This window comes from Girardinichthys multiradiatus, chromosome 2, assembly GCF_021462225.1.
Source record: "Girardinichthys multiradiatus isolate DD_20200921_A chromosome 2, DD_fGirMul_XY1, whole genome shotgun sequence".
NCBI classification, from domain to species: Eukaryota; Metazoa; Chordata; class Actinopteri; order Cyprinodontiformes; family Goodeidae; genus Girardinichthys; species Girardinichthys multiradiatus.
The window spans coordinates 25698481-25719164 of NC_061795.1; the positions used below are offsets into that span (position 1 = coordinate 25698481).

At 38.1% G+C, this 20684-nt stretch overlaps 1 protein-coding gene across 2 annotated transcripts; it reads right to left on the reverse strand.

Moving 5' to 3' along the window:
• Nucleotides 1–2952: 2952 nt before the first annotated feature.
• On the reverse strand, nt 2953–17503 carry sema7a (semaphorin 7A). 2 transcript variants are annotated; one of them, XR_007042427.1, is made up of 15 exons: nt 17268–17503; nt 16989–17128; nt 16573–16614; nt 16386–16481; nt 16037–16124; nt 15784–15894; nt 14655–14797; nt 11255–11433; nt 10895–11003; nt 9726–9921; nt 9476–9588; nt 8418–8563; nt 6982–7040; nt 6311–6899; nt 2953–5109 (listed from the first exon to the last, which is right to left on the reverse strand). XR_007042427.1 is itself a non-coding variant. In XM_047392319.1 (14 exons), exons 1-14 carry the CDS (start codon nt 17452–17454, stop codon nt 6481–6483), a joined length of 2028 nt encoding a protein of 675 aa, XP_047248275.1. In that variant the 5' UTR covers nt 17455–17502; the 3' UTR covers nt 2953–6480. The 2 variants fall into 2 exon arrangements, 1 of the variants encoding a protein (XP_047248275.1); XM_047392319.1 differs by having other exon boundaries at nt 2953–6899; nt 17268–17502.
• Between the last annotated feature and the right edge of the window lie 3181 nt (nt 17504–20684).

Consider the following 20684-nt stretch of genomic DNA (forward strand, 5'->3'; position numbering starts at 1 on the left):
ACCACCTCACAGAAACCCAGTGGAAATGTGTATGTGGTTGTAGTGTTTATGCACTTCATTAATGAGGAGGAAGGGATTTTAGATGTGCATCTGGGTGTGGCAAACCTAAAACGCAAACGAGAAAAATATATTTTCCAGCAAGTGAGGTGATCCACTAGAGGTCACTGAAAATAACAAAAAACAGAACTGTAGACTGAGTCTGTGGGAGTATATTTTGAGTAGGAAATAAGAAACAAAGAACAAGAACTTCCACTTTCCCTTGATGAAATTGAACTTCCTAAATATAGATGTGTTTTCCATGGTTTTCATTTATATTACATGACATAAAAAAAAAAAAAGTAACAAAAAGTACCATTTTCAAATGAAACATAAACATAAGATTTTTCCAAAGTAAATGTTAAACATGTATGATAATACATATAAAAATATATTTTCTGCCTTCAGGTTTTGAAATATTTAATTGCAACCAAATCAGAACCTTAAAAATGCTTCAGATGTCCACCTCACAGGAGATTCAGAACTTGCTGTAAAGATACAATTCCAATCTCAGTCGCTATATTTTTCTAGAGGAGGTCTAAGAGAAGCTGCAAGGACAGAGAAACCCTTAGATAATCCCGGCTCAACCTGCCACCCCTGCAAGTGGGTCCAGGATAAGCAGCAGATACTGAATAGATATGGGTTAAGTTAGACCACTGCAAAATTCGGACCCACAAGGTCTGCCGCGGTAGTCCGTGCATCAAGAGCAACCACACACTAATGTATCTAGAACATAGGCTACAACTGTTGCATTCCTTGGGTTGAGCCTCCTCTCACCAGAGACATCAGAAGCAGGATCCACACTGCCAAACGTACCTAAACCCCCTTGAGAATCTATTATAGATTAGGAATGAGATGACACACAGCAGACCCAACAGTGCAATGGAGCTATAGGGTCCTGTTACAGGCTAATGGGCCTCCCTAATACCTTGGCAGTGCCAGTAATGATGCAGTCGCCATGAAGGACCCCAGACCAAGTGAATGCATATACTGTGCTACTTTTCAGTAGGCAGACATTTCTGTGTTAAAAATGTATTCACAAAACAATGTAATTTTCTAAGAGACTCAATTTGGGGCTTTTATTAGTAATTATCAAAATTATCAAATTAAACAAAAATAAATGCTTGAATTACATAATATATGAGACCCATTTTTTAAAACTGAATTACTGACAATACATATTTCTTTATAATATTCAGTTTTATTGAGGCACTGCAAAGAAAAAAAAAACTTTCAAGTTTATTTTTACATAAAAACAGTGTTCTCTGCTGTCAAAGAGTGAAATTACAGGAACAACCTAAAACTGAAACAATCCCTCATTAAGTCTTTTTTTAATGAAGTGTTGCTTATTTTTTTATAATACTTTTTTTCATTTTTCATATGTCTACAACAAAGCTCAAGATGAAGAGGTTTTTTTTTTAGCATCCCAGTTAGTCCAATTACACATCTAAACAAAAAATGGCTTAATGACAGGAACATTTAGGTTGGAATGAGTCAGTGTCCAGAAATAAATTCAACAGAACATCTGTGAAGTCTGAAGAGGGCAGTGGACCAGAGATGTCTTCATCAAGATTTGGAAATGTTTGTAAGCCCTGATGGACCCTTGTTTACATTCTTATATTCTGTCGTGCATGTGACATTTTACTGAGAAGCAAGAATCCTTAAGCACAAGAGTGTGGTTCAACAGAGTGTAAGTTTAAGAGCATGGATGCTCATGTAACTGGCTTATTGTATCCCTTTATTTTTTGTATTTTTGCCTCTAGCTGATTTGTTAGTTTTGTAAAAGATATATGTAACCTTATATGAGGAAAGGTTTGAAAATTATTTTATGACGGTGCCATTTTCTTACATCACACAAACCTGCCATTGTAATAGGAGTGAGTATACTTTTGAGAGCCACTGTACATGTTTTGCATATCAAAGATAATTTTTTAGCCACCTCCCTGCGCGGTGTCCTAAATGCAAAACAGGAAACCAAGGAAAGGTACAAGGATCAAGGTTTGTTTCTAATCATAACATGCCGGAGGTACCATATGATCAGAGTTGCCAGACTACACTGTGTCAGTGAGAAGGTAAACAGGTTCAGAGATAAAATACAGAGCAAGCTTCTTTAAATAGGCAGAAAATCCAATTACCGATGCTTAGCTGCACAGTATAAAGGCCTGACACAAGCCTGCGGTGAGACATCTTGACAAGTTTTTGTTGTTTTCGGTCTACAGAATGAGAAAATGGTTTGGATATTACTGCTTTGGGTGGCTTAGGACGATGACTCATAATCTGACAGCTCACAAAAACCATATAAAGAATATGAGGTCCCACCCTCACTGTAATGTCTACTAGCAGCCAAGCGTCCACAGATGATCCAAGCGGTTTGACACAGGGGATGTTTAGCTGCTGAATCAGGTGTTGTGTCGGCTCAGACTTAAGCCAAAGGCCAGTATCTGACAAGACACAGTAAGCACTGCAGCTTGCGTCTCTGCTGAACAAATAAAAACATTTCTGTTATGATTGCAGATATAAACTAAGAGCATCTGGTATTTAGCATCCGGCAACTATTATACAGAGTTAGAGCTTTGTTAGGAGGAATACAATCCGTTGGCACAAGTAACACAAGAGTTTTGTTTGAGCGGTGATACCTTCATAAAAGAAAACTAAAAGTCAGCATTTAGTTTATGATTGCGGTTTTTAAAACAAACGATTTAATTGGAGAGAAAATTGTTTCACAAAGATATTTTTGTGATTGTGAGATTCTCAGAAATGACGGTTGTAGCTGTTGTTATCTACATAAACAGGACGTATAGCCCTAATCATCATCTGAGTGTTTAGCCGTGAGATTCCGGAAAGGGAGATTAACTTCACTGAGTGTCCTGATTTACTAATTAATCCCTGCCTCCCCTGTCTTGAAATATCAATGAGTCAGTTTCTAAAGGCTTTTATTTTTTTCACATGTAAGAAGTGCTTTTACACATGTTAATGTCAATATCTTAATATCACACATAAATAATTACTAAAGCATTTGTATTAGTATAATTTTTTAAAGATATGAAACATTTTGCACAATGCTTTGCACAAAAATGCAATTGTGCAAAAAAAGTCTGATTAATGTATTGAACCTAGAAAGAAGGAAAACAGTCCAAGGCCTGGTTTTGTATCACAGGTTGCTTCATAATGCAGCAAACATCTCTGGTGAGTGCCAACTTTGGTCAGGGTTTCGTCCATTGCATTAGCACAAGGACTCTGTTAATACAGAGACGTTGTAATCAGTGTAACTGACTACTGGCATCATATTGCTGCAATAAAAAGGGTCTTCCATTGAAAAAAGGCCACTGGATGGCTGCCTTTGCTGAATCAAACACTATGGGTTTTCAGCATGAACAATGATTTTAATCTGTGCAAGTCAAATATGCCATGTTGCTTTTATTTAGTCTCTGCTACACAGTTTTTTATTGCTGTTTCACCATTTCAAATATTCATGAGATACCTCAACTAAAAAAGAAAAAGTTTGAGAACTCTGCAAAGGCCAGCAACTTGCAGTTAGTGGGAACAACAGAACATTTTGTCCTTTAGGTTGCTTTAGGAAGATCCAGACACACAGATCTGACTGTCTGACAGAGGGGTAAATTGTGATGACTAAACAGCTGTCATGGGATCTCTAAAAGCGAAGCTCTTCTATGATGTTCCGGATTTGGAGTGGTGTGAGGAAGTAAACCACAATGAATGGTGTATACTGGGTCACTGTGGGGCAATGCTTTATGATTCTCAATTCTGAAGGACTTTGGTCCAAGTCTAACCAGTGTTTCAGTACACCTGGTCTGCAGTCCCAAATGTTTACCTGGCTCTGGACCAGGGGGTCCATAAAATGAGACAGTATTTCACATTTTGTATAAAACAGTATGCCAAATCATTAAACACACAACAGAACACAAGTAGATAACAACACAATGCAGATAAAAGATCAGTATAATTATAATTATGTAAAGAACATAATCATAACAGCAGTTCAGCATTTTAACAACTTGATGCAGAGGTTGTGAAGCAGTCTGGGGGTTCTTCTTTTGATGCTGTTGTAGTTTGTCCGATGGCAACAACTAAGAATGTTTATGTAGGGGGTTTGAGAAATATCTGACATTGTTTATTTCCCTGCTGTCACAGTAGCTTTGAAACAGACCCGAAACAGAGGGGAGGGTCACTGCAGTAACCGTATCTGCTCCCCTCACAATACTATGAAGAGCACTCCCGTCTGCCTTATTGCTGCTGGAGTTGACGCTGAGGAGTGTGCTCTCAGGTCACGACCTCCTCAAATCAATGATCATCTCCTTTGTTTTGTCTACAATCATTAGCTGTTTTCTCTGCATGTTATCTTTTAACATGCTTCTTTTTCAAATATGGTATACAGAGCAAACATATCCATCTAAAATTCATATTTTACAAATTTAGTGTTTCCAATCAACATTTTATTGCTATTCAATTGCAACACTTATATATAGAAAATAATTTAATACAACTCACTAATATAGTGCAATACTATGTCTACATTGTGAAAAAGCAACCTGCAGAAAGCTTAATTGAAAAAGTTTTAAAGTGCAGTTTGAAGCTATGCTGTGTCTGAACTACAGCTGTGTGGTGTGCATTTTCTTTTTCAGATTTCTCCCTGACCACTAAGAGCAAAAATAAAAGCTGTTAAATCACTTTCCTTTATGATTCTACCCCTTACTGAACCATCTAACACATTAGAGATTACACTCCAATCTGTGTTGAGGAAGGAGGCAGAGAGGAAATATACTCTGAACTCTATACTTTATAGGCTTTAATGGACGGCTTGACACAGAAGACCTACAAGTGCAGATAAACTGTCCCAACTTGAGCGTTTCATGTAGCTGATGCTCACAATTAGAAGATGTTGTTTTTCTGAAAGTACTACAGTAAAGACTGAACCATCATTTGCAATAAATGCATCTTTCAACTTCTTTTTATTTTTCTCATTTTAATGGATGAGTAACTGGGTGTGCTGTTTTCTCCCTCAATCACCACATGTTCCACTTCATAGACATAGGTGTGGTGACTTGAGTTTCACTGAAACACAAAACAAAAATAACTTAGGTTTTCAACATTAACAACGCTGTGTTTGAATAAGGCATGTTTTCTTTCAGCAACTCTCCCTATCTCACCCTGTCCCGGCCAGACCAACCCTATGCATATCATCTTTCACCCAACCCATTTACAGTCTCAGCGGTCTCCCTTTCCTCTTTCCTTGCCGATAAATCTTCAGTCCTTTCCACTCATCACGTTTACGAGAATGGGTGGTACTTTTCATTATTAAAGGTTACTCTAAACCTTAAGATTGGAGTCAGGATACAATACATTATCTAACAAGGGTACATCTAGGATTAATCCCGGATGTTAAAACAAGTTACTGATAACCGTTGTTCTTTGGATAACATCCAACTTCTTCACCAATGAATTAAAGTTCGCATTTGCCTTTTTTTAAAGGAAACAAAATTTCACATGTTTAAGTGATTGGGTAACTCCATCCATTCATTTGTTGTCCTCCATTTTCTTAAAGTCATGTAACAGAGGTAGCAGGTCCAGGTGGAATGCCCAGACATCCTTCTCCCCAACGACACTCTGTATCTCATACTGGAAGATTTCAAAGTCATCTATGGCTAGAAGGGATATTTAGTCCCTTTAAAGACAACTGGTTCTGTCACTAGGCTTTCTCCCAGTGGGAGGCATTTAGAAAACCTCCAAGGAGAGGCCTCTAACATGCATCATGATTAGATGTCTAAATCACCTCAGCTGACCCCTTTCAATCAACCTGTCTCTAAGGCTGAGCCAAACTACCTTTCGGAGAAAGCTAATCTCGACCATTTTATCTGGGACCTCACTCTTTTCATCATGATCCATATCTCAGACCATAGGTGACAGTTGGTGTATAGATCACCACATGCTCCAATTATTTATCTAGCCCTCTACCCTTCCCATCAACAGAGATAACCCATTGCTTGACTCACGCTCCCCCAGAGGGCAGTGATCCCCTTTCTTCTTCTCTAAGCCCAATTCGCCAGGCATTCCTTAGTAAAGGTTCTTAAGATGGATGGTAGCATGACATGCACACCACAGCTGAGTCCAACATAGAAATACATGCTGCATAACAGTAGTTAAAGTTCAGTTTTGGTTAATTTGATGTTATACTATTTAAATAGAGGCATACCATTTCTGCACACAAGACAAACAGGTTTAAACTAAACCTCCCATGAGTCTTGACCATTCCTACCTTCTGTTCTCCCCACTCTTGTTAGTTTTTAGTGGCTACTGGTGATTTATAACTATAGAGCTGCATGGACAGGTCCCCTGATGTTGGTTTTGTTCAAGTGCAGTCTAGAATGTTTTGAAGAACTGTGCAGGTGGCTTTGTGTCCAGGATTAAAGCTGTTGTTAGCAGAAGCTATCTCAATATTTCCCACATCACTGCATTCTGGAGTAAAATCCATGTCAGTTTAGGAGCAAGGCCTAGTGCATTATTCAGCTTAGGATGAGCAAAGCTTCTCTTGTCGATCTTTTCCTCCAGATATTGTTGCTCCATAAGTTGGTATTGTTTCAAAGTCTTGGTGTAGTCCTTCTCTCTGGAGACACAGTCATATGTCCCATAGTTCTCCTTTCCCATAGAAGGAATGAGATGCAGACAGTTGGAAAGCATCTGCAGGCATGGACTGTGATGACCTTCATGCTCCCAGGTGTACTCGGCATGATAGGAGTCTATAGGACAGGACAGATAGAAGGGGACACCTTCGGGGACTGAATGAACTGTCCTTGAACTCTTTAGTGAATCTATCTGCCTTTTGTACTTATATACTACCTTTAGATCTAAAAAAAACAAAAGAGAAGAAGGCTTAATAAAGATGTGACAAAGCTGCTCTAGTACAATGTTCAGTGTTTTAAAACGTACCATCTGCTGCTGTTGAGCAAACACTTGTATGCCCATCCTTTATATTCTGAATGCCCCCACTGTGAACAAAAAGTATTTAAATTATACTTTGGGAAACTACTTCAACAGGCAAGACAAGACAAGACAGCAAGACAGCAGCGGACACCCCACAGTTTAAACCAGATATTTACTTATCCTGTACAGAAAAAGCACATAAAAGACACATAACTACACGACATCTCACAGGAAATTAAGGTCTTTGCCACTAGGTACATTTACAAACTGTAATCTGGCTTTTTAGGTACCTCTGGAATGGCTTCTTCCTTGCTGAGTGGCCTTTCAGTCCATGTCCGTAAAGCACTTGTTTTACTGTGGATAACGACTCTCCTATTATAGCTAGACATCCCTATTGTGTTTATACTTGCTTATAATTGTTCAAACAGATGAACATGGCACCTTCAGGCGTCTGGAAATCAAATGAATCGGACTTGTAAAGGTCCACAAATCCTTATTTTTGATACTGTAACGTTGGCTTGAGATTTTCTCGTCATAACAGGAAGCAGTATGTTTGAGCTGTGTTTTAGAAATCCTGTGCCTCCAATTAACTAGCTGTTAACAGCCATATCGTCAACGCTTTCTTAATATATTTGAAGGCATAATAAGGAATTTTTAACACTACATTTTTCAGTTTGAGATTATAGACTTCAGACTTTTATTGTCATTCAACTGAACATTCACAATGTACATTTGAGCGGGATTACGTTGCCAGGCTCCCAATAAAAAACAGGAAAACAAGTAAAAGCAAGACAGTATAAATATAAGCATATGCAACAACAGTAAGGAACAGTAAGTAAGGAATGTGGCAAATAAATGAACAGATTAGAAAGTTATGTACAGAAATGAAAGTATATGTAGGGCAATATGAATAGTGCAAGTATCTGTAGCAGCTGGATGAATTGTAAAAGAGTTCACAATGACCATGTAGAGTGACTAGTGTATGTATGGGGGGGCAATTATTGGGAATTTATTAGTCTTCTGCTGCGGGATCTGGTGACATGATATATGATACTGCAATAAAACATTAATTTATTTGAAGGCTTATTTTCTTTACCAAGAATGCCAATACATGAGGAGGGTTATTTAGCATTCACAAGAAGCAACAAAATATTTTTGTTTATTGCTCCACTTGATTTTTGATTACAGATAAAGAGTCTGAGTTGTTTACTTGGCCTCCAAACTACACTTAAAAAGTGTCCGATAAAACTTGATAAAGACCTTGTGAAACAAGACCCCACCAATTCAAACAGATGTTGTTGACCAGACTGATCAGAGCTGAGTGGACTCATAATTATACAATACATAATTATGTATTGTATAATTATAAGAAAATAAAATACTCCAAACAGATTATCCCATATTTTGGGCTATTGTTGCATGTGAGTATAGCTCATACTTACAGGTTAGAAGGGGTGCATCCAGATGTGGTCCATGCACAGTATGGGTCACGCGCCAGAACACAGTCAGCGCAAGAGTTGTTGTACTCTTCACATCTCTGAAGGTCCACTGTGGATATTTTCTCAGAAAAACCCACCACTAATCTTTTCTGAGCAAACATGACAAAAAAACAGTACACACATTTATAAATATATAATAAATATAATATAATAACTATTCAGATATATGAATATATATAATTAAAAATTATGTTTTAATACTTTCAAAGTGAGTGATTTTCCTTTTTAGTTTGGACTTATATAAGGGCTTTTGAAGCAAGTATCATTCATTTGTCTCCTTACCCTTTCAATGCTTTTATTCTCTAAAAATGTAAGACCTTCTGTGACCGTCCTTTTTGTTTAGTCTCATGTTAAATATGCAGTAGTTTGTGCTGAGGCTGTTTAAATGTGCCAGAATGGTATAGAATGTTTTTGTCAAGCAGATTGCTTATGCTCTGTTTTTTTTTAGCTTTGTTTTGGCTCACAAACTATCTGAAACCTTGAAACAATCGTTGTCTTGTTTTTCCTTTTGTTCCTTCCTTTTATTGTCTGAGAATATTGTCTCATAAACTCTGCCTCAATGAACAAATAAAAGACATTTCAGGTGGCATAATTTGCGCATTTTCTCTTCTTTTTTTTAAATTGTAAGCAATAATTACACATATGATATAGAACACTGAGGAGAATTGTAGTTTCATTAGTCAAAAAATTATCTGTAGTGCCTGTTGATGTGTAAAAATGTACATTTGAGCGGGATTACGTTGCCAGGCTCCCAATAAAAAACAGGAAAACAAGTAAAAGCAAGACAGTATAAATATAAGCATATGCAACAACAGTAAGGAACAGTAAGTAAGGAATGTGGCAAATAAATGAACAGATTAGAAAGTTATGTACAGAAATGAAAGTACATGTAGGGCAATATGAATAGTGCAAGTATCTGTAGCAGCTGGATGAATTGTAAAAGAGTTCACAATGACCATGTAACAAGTAACAAGGGAAAACCCCTTGTTACTGAACTGTACCTTTTTAGTGTCAAGCTTCACTGCCTGGATTGTTGAAATGCTGGAGAGCTGTGTTTCTGATATGATAAAAGGCTCCGAACCAGCCTCTAGGACTTTATGGATTTTGCCAATATCTGTTGGAGCAACAATTACTGTGCTGTTATTCTGGGACTGAAATATTTTAAGCCCATTGTTTCCCATCAGAGACCATAAACAATGCATTCTTCCTGGCCAAGTGAAGACAAATAGACACAAAGCAACCTTGGCTTACCAGTAACAAGGAGCAAAACGTTGTACACTTGCTGGTCTGCTGCTTGAACCCGGTCAACAAGTATCTTGGTGTAATTGTGGTTGCTTATATAAAAAGGAGCTTTGTAATAGAGGGAGTGCACCCAGTCATCCATTTCAGGATGATTCTTCACTATGTTCACTGTGGCCCGTGACAGACTTTTGCTGTTTGGGACACACTGGAAAACCACAAGCATTAAAATGTTAATTCAAAAGAAGGAAGTATAACAGAAGCATCAAAATGACCACAATAAGTACAACTCAGTAAGGTGAAATGTGGACAGAATATAAGCAAAATATATCACCTAAAAGCTTTGGAAACTGAATAGTAAAGCACGGAAGAGGTAGAATCATGTTATGGAAATATTTTTCTGCCACATGGGAGAGGAGAACATCAAAATGAAATCAAACCTGACTGTTCAGAATCTCAGCCTGGGTCAAATGTTTGATATTCAACAAGAACTGAAAAGACCTGGAAGTGGTGGCACATTTGTGCCCCTAATCCTGATATTAAACACTTTGGCAAGAATTCCTCAAACACTTGAAGCTGCCACTGTGGGAAAACTGTTTGAGCAAAATAAATAAATAAAAAAGCACGATCTGAAGGCTTTTCTAAAGAATTTGCCATATCTACTTTCTGCTTTTCTTTGTGTAACACTTTGTGCAGACTACACAGGAAAAATGTTTCAATTGTGCCAGCATAAACAGAAGAGGTGAAAAGGGAAGACAATCTTAGTAAAAAACGTCTTTTGGGGTCATTCTCACAGTTTCACTTCAGGGTTTTAGCAACAATTCTGCTATCAGTGTGACAAAACCCAATAAATTGAACACCAAATAATTCCTCTGTTTTCTGTAACCTGGGAAGAGGAAATATCCTAAACAGACTGGAAGTAAGAATGGATTTATTTACATAACAAGACAACATGTGTATTCCAGGCAGCTTTCCAGATGTATTTGCCATCTGGGGGCCCCTCCAGCTCCACAGTTAAGTATGACAAACAGATCCTGTAACCCACAATCTCCACAACAAATAGATGGGATGCAACTACGTATACTTTCCATGGTTAAACCCATTTATGTAACACGCTTATTTTGGAATAATGCACATGGAAAAATTAAACCCCTTGAGGAGGTTTGAAAATCGATTCTTACTTTTCCAGGCCGTGGTGTAGGGATGTCATTAGTATAGCCTCTGAAAGTTGAATTTTCAAATATCTCCTCTATCATTTCTATCGAATAGATACAAACGGCAGTTGAGTTCCTAAAACCGAAATAACAAAAAAGAGGTAATCATAACATTGTTTTCATCATAGTTTCAGCTGTTAATCAGTTATTGTTTCATTAGCTGCTGTGGTGAGGGCAGCTCCACTGGCATTAGATCAGTGCTTTGATAATCTCATTAATTTGGAGTTTAAGCAATAACTATAAGCAAATACAGCCTCTCATGTTGCTATGCTGTTCCTTGAGCTGTTGCTTGGTTTCTGACACAATAAAGGAAGGAAAATGTCACACCAGCTGCTGGTGAAAAGAGCGTAGACTCTCGTGTTGTGCCAGTCATCGGCGTGCATCACATACACATCCTGGAGACGATTGAAATACAGTGACTCATCTGGAAACCCACAGACGAGGCGAGCCTTCAGGAAGGACGTCCACATGTTCTGGAAGAATCTTTTTGATCCACCTTCATCAGTCTGCAATATCATATCAACAGAGTATATGAGGAAGACACCCCGTTTCTTTTTTTGTCCACTTAGGGTTATGTTATACTGCTGACGCTGCACCCACATTAGAGATTTAAACACCAGAACTCTTCAAGGTTTTTTTAGCATCAATGTTGCCACATAGGCACTGGACGATAAGCGGTTATAAGCAATGGATGTATGAATGCAATAACAGCCTTTAAGGTTAACTCATTTAGGAAGTTCAGGTCTGATTTATTGTAATGGAAGTGAACACATTCTGCAGAACGTGCTGAATTAAGGAACTTTTTTTTTAAATATAATGTTCCTCATAATGTGATATACTTCTCAGAAAACCTTAGAAAAACTATTTTAGTTCCCCTGTTTTTATTCAAATAGCAACTCTATAAATTCCTTTGAGGTTCAAGTACAATCCATGACAGCATCTATCAGTGTAAGTGCTGATTAACCTAAAAACAGAAGCTTTTTTTTCCACCGTGTCCTATAGAAACAAATGGAAATGTCAACAGCAAACAGAGATGTTGACATCTGGTCATTGTTATTTAACATGCACAACTCTGAGTAAGACTAAAGTGTAAACATGCAATGCAATTTGGTGAGTACAATGTGAATGTTATTGAACATGTCATGCACTCCCTGCAAAAGTATTGATTTCTTACAAAGACCAACACAAAGTATGAGATAACTGTGAAGTGGTGGAAAAAGTCATACATGTTTTTTTTTTTTTTTTTTTTCACAAATAAAAAATTAAGTGTTGCATACATTTAAAGTCAGGCCAGTTGAGTCAGTATATCATACATCACCAAATTACTGTAAATGTTTGCCCAGTGTGCTTTGCAAAATAAGCCAGATTGGATGGAGAGCATCCATGAACAGTTATTTTCAAACGTTAACTCAGATTCTAAATTGAGTTTAGGTTTGGACTTTGAGTTGGCCATTGCAACACATTAAAAAGCTTGCAGTCATGGCTGCGTGCTTAAAAGTATGGCAGCATCCTCACGGCATGATGCTGCCAATACCATGTTTTATAGTGGGCGTGGTGTCTTCATGATAATGTGCAGTGTTTGTTTTCCATTTTTTAACAAGTTGCTTCTCTGATTAATTCTCTAATTGCTTTCCCTGTCAGTTTGGTGGATGGATATGTCTTGACAGGTCCGTAGTAGTGTCATACTGTTTCTATGTTCAGATGATGAATTAAACTGATCTCTATGAGATGTTCAGTGCTTCGGGATATTGTTTCATAACCTAACCGTGCTTTAAATCTCTCCACAGCTTTTTCCCTGACCTGCCTGCTGTGTTTCTTTGTCTTTGTGATGCTGACTTATGCACACCACATTTTCTGAATTTTTTGGGAAAAAAAATGGAAACCATATTTCATACCACTTTATTATTATGCAATGCTTTGTGTTGGTCTGTCACATAAAATCCCAATAAAATCAATTCAGGTTTGTGTGTGTTACGCTACAAAATGTGATGAATACTTTTTCTTTTTTCACTCGTAAGCTTAGCTGGCGCAGTACTTTTCATCCTTGTTTGTTACTGTGTCTAGAATTTATTTGTTACTCAGACACAAAAATGGAAACAATCTATCTAAAAGGAAATTTTTTTAATATCTGAGATGCAAACTGACCTTCACAACCAGATAGTAGGTTGACATTCACTAGCTACAATGTCATTAGACACTCTCCTGAATGAACAAACAGGCTCAGACACTGCAAGACTGCATTTCTGTGTCACATGCAGCACCATGTTGAAGCACAAGTAAAAGTTTTAAAACATGGCTTTTTAATCACACAGTTTAACCTTATGCAGTGTAATTTTGAACTATGTTATAACACATTTATAAAACATTTTGCTCTCTGAAATGATAACACACATATCAACACAGTTCATGAGAAGTTGGAAAGTATGCAAATCATTGCTATAGTTGTCATAGTCCACAAATACAACCCTAATTCCAGTGAAGTTAAAATGTTGTGTAAACGTAAATTAATAAGAAAATACAATTATTTGCGAACCTTGTTCAACTTGTATGCAACTGAATGCAATACAAACACAATATATTTAATGTTTAAACTGACCAACTTTTTTGTTATTTTGCAAATATTAACTTTATTTAAATTTGATGCTTGAAACGCATTCCAAAATAGCTGGAACAAGAGCAACAATAGACTAGGAAAGTGGAGGAACACTTAAAAAAAAACACCTGTTTCAGGTGTTTTTTCAGGTTCAGCTGTGGAAAATTCCACAGGTGAACAGGTTAATTGGAAACAGGGGAGTGTCATGAATAGGTATAAAAGGAGAATCCCCATAAGGCTCAGTCGCTCACAAGCAAGGATGGGCTGAGGTCCACCATTTTTTGAACCTTTCAGGGTTGTTTACCCAGAAACGCTGCCGGGTTCTCTGGACCCGAGCTCATCTGAGATGGACTGACACAAAGTGGAAGAGTGTGCTGAGGTCTGATGAATCCAAATTTCAAATTGTTTTTGGGAATCATGGATGTCGTGTGCTCCAGGCCAAAGAGAAAAATGAGAATCTGGTTTGTTATTAGCTCAAAGTTCAAAAGCCAGCATCTGTGGTGGTATGGGGGTTTGTTAGTGCCTATGGTATGGGTAACTTCCATATCTGCCTTCCAAGCAACATCTTTTTCAAGAATGTCCTGACTTGTCTCTCATTGAAAATATTGATTATGAAGCACAAAATACGACAATGGAGACCCAGACTGCTGAGCAACTGAAGTTGTACATTAAGCAAGAATGGGAAAGAATTTCACCTACAAAGCTTCAGCAGTTAGTGTCCTCAGTTCTCAAACGCTTATTGTTAAAGAAAAGTTGATGTAATACACTGGTAAACATGGTCCTGTTCCAGCTTTTTTGGAACATGTTGCAAGCATCAAATTAAAAATGAGTGAATATTTGCAAAAAAAGAAAAACATTTAAGTTTATTAGTTTGAACATTAAATATCTCGTCTTTGTAGTGTACTCAATTGCATATGGGTTGAATAGGATTTGCAAATCATTGTATTCTGTTTTTATTTATGTTTTACAAAATGTTCTATTTTCATTGGACTTGCAGTTGTAGCTAATTATCTGGTAGACCTTGGACTGCAAAGTCAGATAGCAGCTGTTACTTAAACTATTAAAGTAGAGGCTTTGATTTGGCTAGGTAACAGCATTTTTTGTAAACTCAGCCGTATCCTGCGTGCATTGTACCTTACAAACTCTGGCCACCTTAGAAATCCAGGGATCAGCATCTGGGCTGTGGTCAGCGTTCTTTTCTCGGAAGAAGATGTAGATTTTCTCATTCTCTGGGTCGTCAACACGCTTCACCCAGGATACAGAGATGAACGTAGGCTCTGCAAGAGGAAGTTCGTTTTTATTTATATAGTTTTCATTTATGGGTGGTGTCACAAGACAGCAATATAAACAACAGAATTCATCCCAAGGTTGGAGTCAGGACTCTGTGCAGGCCAGTCAAGTTTCTCCAGACCAAACTTTATAGACCTGCAGCCATAGAAGTGATTGAAACACTGGAATTCATTGATGTGGTGGCATGACTGAATACTTTGGGCAATATAGTGTTATGTGGGGAGCACAACACGACTGGGTTTAACCACAGCTGGAAAATAGCCAACATACTCATACACTCCCATACTTGCCTATGGTTAACCTCAGAAAGTCTCTAATTGTGCTCAGGCGTGCCTCACGATAAAATAGGGTCTGCACCCTGGTTAATGATGTTGGGCATAAAAGTTAATCCACTTTGAGCTTATCTGCTTTATTTATCTCAAGAAAATCCCAATGTTGCATTTTCTCTTCCTGCTCTTGAATCTCAGTAAACCATGAATATTACATAGGACACTGACTTTCTTTAAATGTAATCTGCAGCACACCAGCAGATGATTACTCTTTGACTTCTAGCAGAGCCGGTCCAAGGCTGTATGGGGCCTGTATTTGTCCTGCAAATGACTTAAAACTGGGGCAGAGGTTCACCCTAAAAATGGGACAACCCCATTTAGAATCTGAGCCAGGGCTTAAAATTGATGTTTAAAGACACTCACCATCCAATCTGACTGCATTAAAGGTATTGTTTAAAGCTGCTACACCAAAAGACTTGCAGCTGTAATTGCAGCAAAAGGTGGTTTCATAAATTATAAAATCAAGGGACTGCACATGTCTGCACACCACACTTCTCTTATCTTTAAAGAATTTTGAAAACCACATTTAACCTTTTAATTTTGAGCTTTGCAAGGCTCTGGGTAAGTTGATTTGCAGGCACATCACAGTTGTAATGAGCTATACGGAGAGCTCACCCTCCAACGTAACCTTCAGTTAACCTCACCTGACAGCCATCTGTTATACATCCAGACATTAGTTCGCTTCCCAGCTTTTCTCCTGAACTGCAAAGAATCCCCATCAATGCCCAAAGGTGCCGCTGCATATAAATCCCCATCTAAAATAGCAGAGCATGTTGGATGGAAGAAATGTTCAATTATTCAGAAGAGTTTATCGAAAGGCACAATCCTGGAACAGCTATTTTAAAACATGACTTGATACAGTTACATAAGGTGGCATGTAGCATGGCTGTAACATACCCACTGCGAGCGTCAAACAGTTGTGTGTGTGGACTAACGGAGAGATGCCTGCTCCCTCGTAACTGGAAACTACCTCACAGGTCTGGTTCTTCACAGAAGGGAATTAATGAGAGAAAGAACAACACTTCAATAGAGCTATGGTGGAAACCTCATCAAAACCAGACACCCAACACCCTACTTAGTTATACATCAGGGACAATAAAAGTTTAATTAGAACAAGAGCAGCTCCCACACTTTAATCAGCTTTGCCTTGTTGTCTTTGCTAAATGAACAGGTCAAAAGAAAATGGCAGTACGTTACATCCCCATAAGGTGTTTACATGTGGATGGTCACATATGTAGGCACTTACAAGCTTCCAGCACTTTGGTATGTGTCCGTTTGTCCCACACACAAACAGGTCATCCTGAAACTTCTCTATGACGGTGATTACATTTTTACAGGGACCCTACAACACAGAGTATAGTGGTCAACAAAATTTAGATGGCATTTTAGTTTAAATGTATTGTTTACACTCGTTTCTGCAGGGGGTTACTTACATCAGAGCACTGCTGCTGTCCAGTTGTTGTTATTGGACATTTCTGCCGAGGATATAAATAAAAGACATGTAGTCTGGTGGATGTTGGCAATGTGGTTGAGGAATCATATTCCCATTTCGGGTTGAAATAAGCATTTTATGACTTCCAGATTTAGACAAGTATGTGCAACATTTCTTGCTATAAATGTTCATTCTAAATGTTCATGGTATATCTAAATAATTGTCAACTTTCTTAAATGCAATCCAATCTGCACAAAACTTGCAGTGCAGCATAATTATTTAGCCTTTTCGAATATCTTTACATTTTCCTTGAAAACAGACTCTTTAAATCTTTTAAAATGGGGTTCTAGGTACTGGCCCTCCCCGTCTTGGTGACAGCCCTGCGTCTGAAAAAGGCAGGTGATTAGTCGTACTCACCTCTATGACGTGATAGTTATCTGTGTCTAATTTTAAAACGAAATTTGTAGCTCCGACATAAAGCTCCTGCTCTTCCTCCTGGTACGAGAACACACTGTGGTTCTGATGAGTTTCGTATTCATACCAAGTACCATTTATATCTGAGGAAAACAGTTGGCAATGTCAATGAGACCACAAAGCAGGTCCCGATATAAGTCACTATACAAGCAAGATTTACGGGGTCCTAAATATCCCTGATTTGGCTAATAAAAGCTTAATGATATTTAGTAAATGACTTACCTGGACTCAGAAGCCTCGGACTGTTTGTTGACCCGAGAGCCGGTGTCTCCCTCGAAAAGACGCTTAAAACCAGCTTGAAATCCACCGCTAGACACAGATAAATATAAACGAATTGCTTCATTTTGCGCAGTTCTGTGAAATGATGTTTAACTCCTCCACTCAGCCAAGCCTCCAAATTGTGAACCATTGTTTTGTGCACACTCGACAGATCAAGAAGAAAGCCTACGTCTACGTCCAGAGGCGGTGCTCGCAGAGAGGTTCTGGGAAAATAGCCTATCCGACCATAGCTCTGATCTGATAATAAATGATATAGATGGAAACATGCGTAGACTGATTTTAACAATATTTTTTGTAAAGAACACCTCGAAGAATACCCTTTTTTTTCCCGAAAATATTTTACAGATTTGTGTTTTAAAACATAAAATAATCAAGCTCAGACTTCAGACGTCTCTGTGTTGTATTTTTTATGCTTGTCCCAATGTGGGGAAGTCCTAATACCAAGAAAGCACTGAAAATGAAAATGTGTGTGTTTTTACAAATTGAATTAAGAGTTTAGTTTTAAAGAAACTGTAGTTCTGACCGGTATAACTATGTAAAATTTGCAGCTAGAGTTGATCAATTGCAATCCAGACTCAGAGCCGGCCCAATGTTGCACGGGGCCCAAAGCAAATTTGATTTAGGGCCCCCCTTATAATTCAGTTACCTTCTGGTCACCAAAGCATCACTAACATCTTTTAAACTGCCCATGCATGATTTAATGTATAGTAAATATCTTTTTCTTTTCATTAAAATGTAGTTATATGAAATTATTAATACTACAATGGTAGCATAAAGTTACGACTATTAACAGAATAATCAAACTATTAGGATTTTCCTTTGCATGATTATAACTAGTTTATTTTTCAAACTTTTACATTTTAAATTTGGTATTTATCCTTAAAAGACATGACCACAAGTATGAAAGTTTGAAAACTACATTCTGTGTAAGAATTTAAAGGGTCCCACTGGATTGGCTTGCTCACGCGTTGGATTGCTTCTGTCCAAACTCCTTAAAAAACAGTGAAAACCTTTATTTTACCACCGAGTCACTTGCTGTGGCTACCCCGCAGTTTACTGCATTATTTAGTACATAGTGACAACCACAGAGATGTCCATTTCCTGGACATGTAATTAAGCAACAACAAACTCATTCTGGTTGCAAATAACATGCAAATTATGACACCCCCAAGCCAGACAAGCATGGGCAGAAAGCCATACTGACCATTTCAAAAACCACCACTGCCTGTGGTGGTTCTTGTCACATAGATACCAACATTGCCTGTTTAATTATAGATGGCTCTGCAACATGTTGAGTCAATATTCTGATTTAGCATGGATGCCAGTATGCTGGTGTTAGCTGAACCTTTGGGTGTTTTTGTCCGCCTAAAGAAACAACCCCATGTTTTCCACTGACCATAAATAGTATAAACTGTCTGTGCGAAAAAATAACTGAGCATGCTTCGTATTCTATGTATCATTTCCTCATTTGAGCTGTTTAATTAAAGTTATTTAGAACATCTCTGTGTGTGGGTGTTAAGACAGTCCAAATAGAGAAGTAGGAAAAGTCTATGAAAGTATGTTTTACAAAGAGAGAAAAAAACATACACATTTCTTTATTTACCTGCTGAACAGAAATGTGAAACAAAAATCATATGGAGGAAGAGCATTAAAGATGATGGAAAGAGGATAGCAAAATACTTGATCTCACTCCAGACAGGGGAATCATTTCGGACCTAGGGTGCAACCACTATTAAATAAGGTTTTCATGTTCTACCTTCACAGTCCTGAATTTTGGGGTATAAAAAAATATTTTATGATGTTAAAAATATATTTAAACACTATAAATGGATGTTTAAATATACTTGGTCTGAACATACAGTGCAGACCAAACGTTTGGACACACCTTCTCATTTAAAGAGTTTTCTTTATTTTCATGACTATGAATATTGTAGCTTCACACTGAAGGCATCAAAACTATAAATTAACACATGTGGAATTATATACTGAACAAAAAAGTGTGAAACAACTGAAAATATCTTGTAATCTAGGTTCTTCAAAGTAGCCACCTTTTGCTTTGATTACTGGCCCGCACACTCTTGGCATTCTGTTGATGAGCTTTGATGGAGTTGTTCCCAGAAACTCCTGCGTGCTCGTTTGTTTTGGTAAAACTAAGTCCTATGCTATACTGTTTTAGTAAAACTAAATAATAAACGGAAACACAGTTTCTTTCGCCCGGCCAGGGAGACGTGTCAGCTGAGTCACCAAAGCACTTCTGACTTTTCCTCCCCAAAGACAGGGTTTTTATTCAAAAGCAAGGCGTGTACAATTACAAAGAAAAAAAACACATATTTTTAGCTGAGTGTCTGGTTGAACTCTTACACCTGGCATTCAGCTGTCTGTTCAGATCTTCACAACATTCCTGTTATTCTACTTTTGGCTGTTATCTGAGACATGTACAGAAATATCTTCACTGGTGCCGGGCAGACCACAGCCAAGTCAGACACACACACACACACACACACACACACACACACACACACACCTGTTTTGAGCAATCCACTAAGTTACACAGTACATTTCATTTCACACATTATTAAACCTAACTTGAGCATAGCAATGCAGACCCTATTAAGTATTTTAAATATTTTCCAACATTTCCCCCTTTTGAAGTCAATAAGACTTCACCTTAAAATGCCCACAGATTATATTGGAAGCAACTTTAAATCTTCAGCATGCCTTCCTGCTCCTCATCATCACCGTCTACCTCTAACATTGGCATAATAGTGGGATGCTGAGAAGCCTTCCCTTCAATAGTGTAGGTGATAAATCTTACAACCAGAGATCGGATGGCACGCAGCAACACCCACACATCGCCATAATAGCTACAAACACAGCAATAGAAATGAACAAAGACATTATCAAACCCTTCCAGTGTCCAAACATGCCCGTCATCCAATCTTCAAAGGGATTATCAATTCCAGAATGTTCATGCATGGTTGCGGAGAGGGTCTTAAGTCCCTCTAAAACCTTTGACACTGAACCATCCGGTGCAGTGTTGTTAGGAATAAAAGTGCAACACAATCTCCAAACATCGCACAGACGCCCCGCCCCCTTTCTCTGCTAACAACATATCCAATGCCATTCGGTTTTGCACAGCCATGAGGGAGGTTGGTGCCAATTGTTCAGACAGAACTTCTACTGCATCCCTTGTTAGGTTAGCTAGACGTAAAACATTATGATGGATGTAGTTGATGCGGTCAACATTCTTATTTGGGGTCACCGGGAAAAAGGCTGCAATTATGGGGATATTTTCAAAACCTGCTGAGACTTGATCTGCGATTTTATATTCATTTGGCACTCCCCGAGATACTTCTATGG

Excerpts from the sequence above, each read along its gene's own strand:
- sema7a (XM_047392319.1), bottom strand. The coding sequence starts at position 17,454 with ATGGTTCACAATTTGGAGGCTTGGCTGAGTGGAGGAGTTAAACATCAT. Across the intron at positions 14,798-15,783 it reads GTATAACAGATGGCTGTCAG|AGCCTACGTTCATCTCTGTA; the intron begins GTGAGGTTAACT and ends TTCCTCTTGCAG. Across the intron at positions 8,564-9,475 it reads TGAAGCTTGACACTAAAAAG|AAAAGATTAGTGGTGGGTTT; the intron begins GTACAGTTCAGT and ends ATGTTTGCTCAG.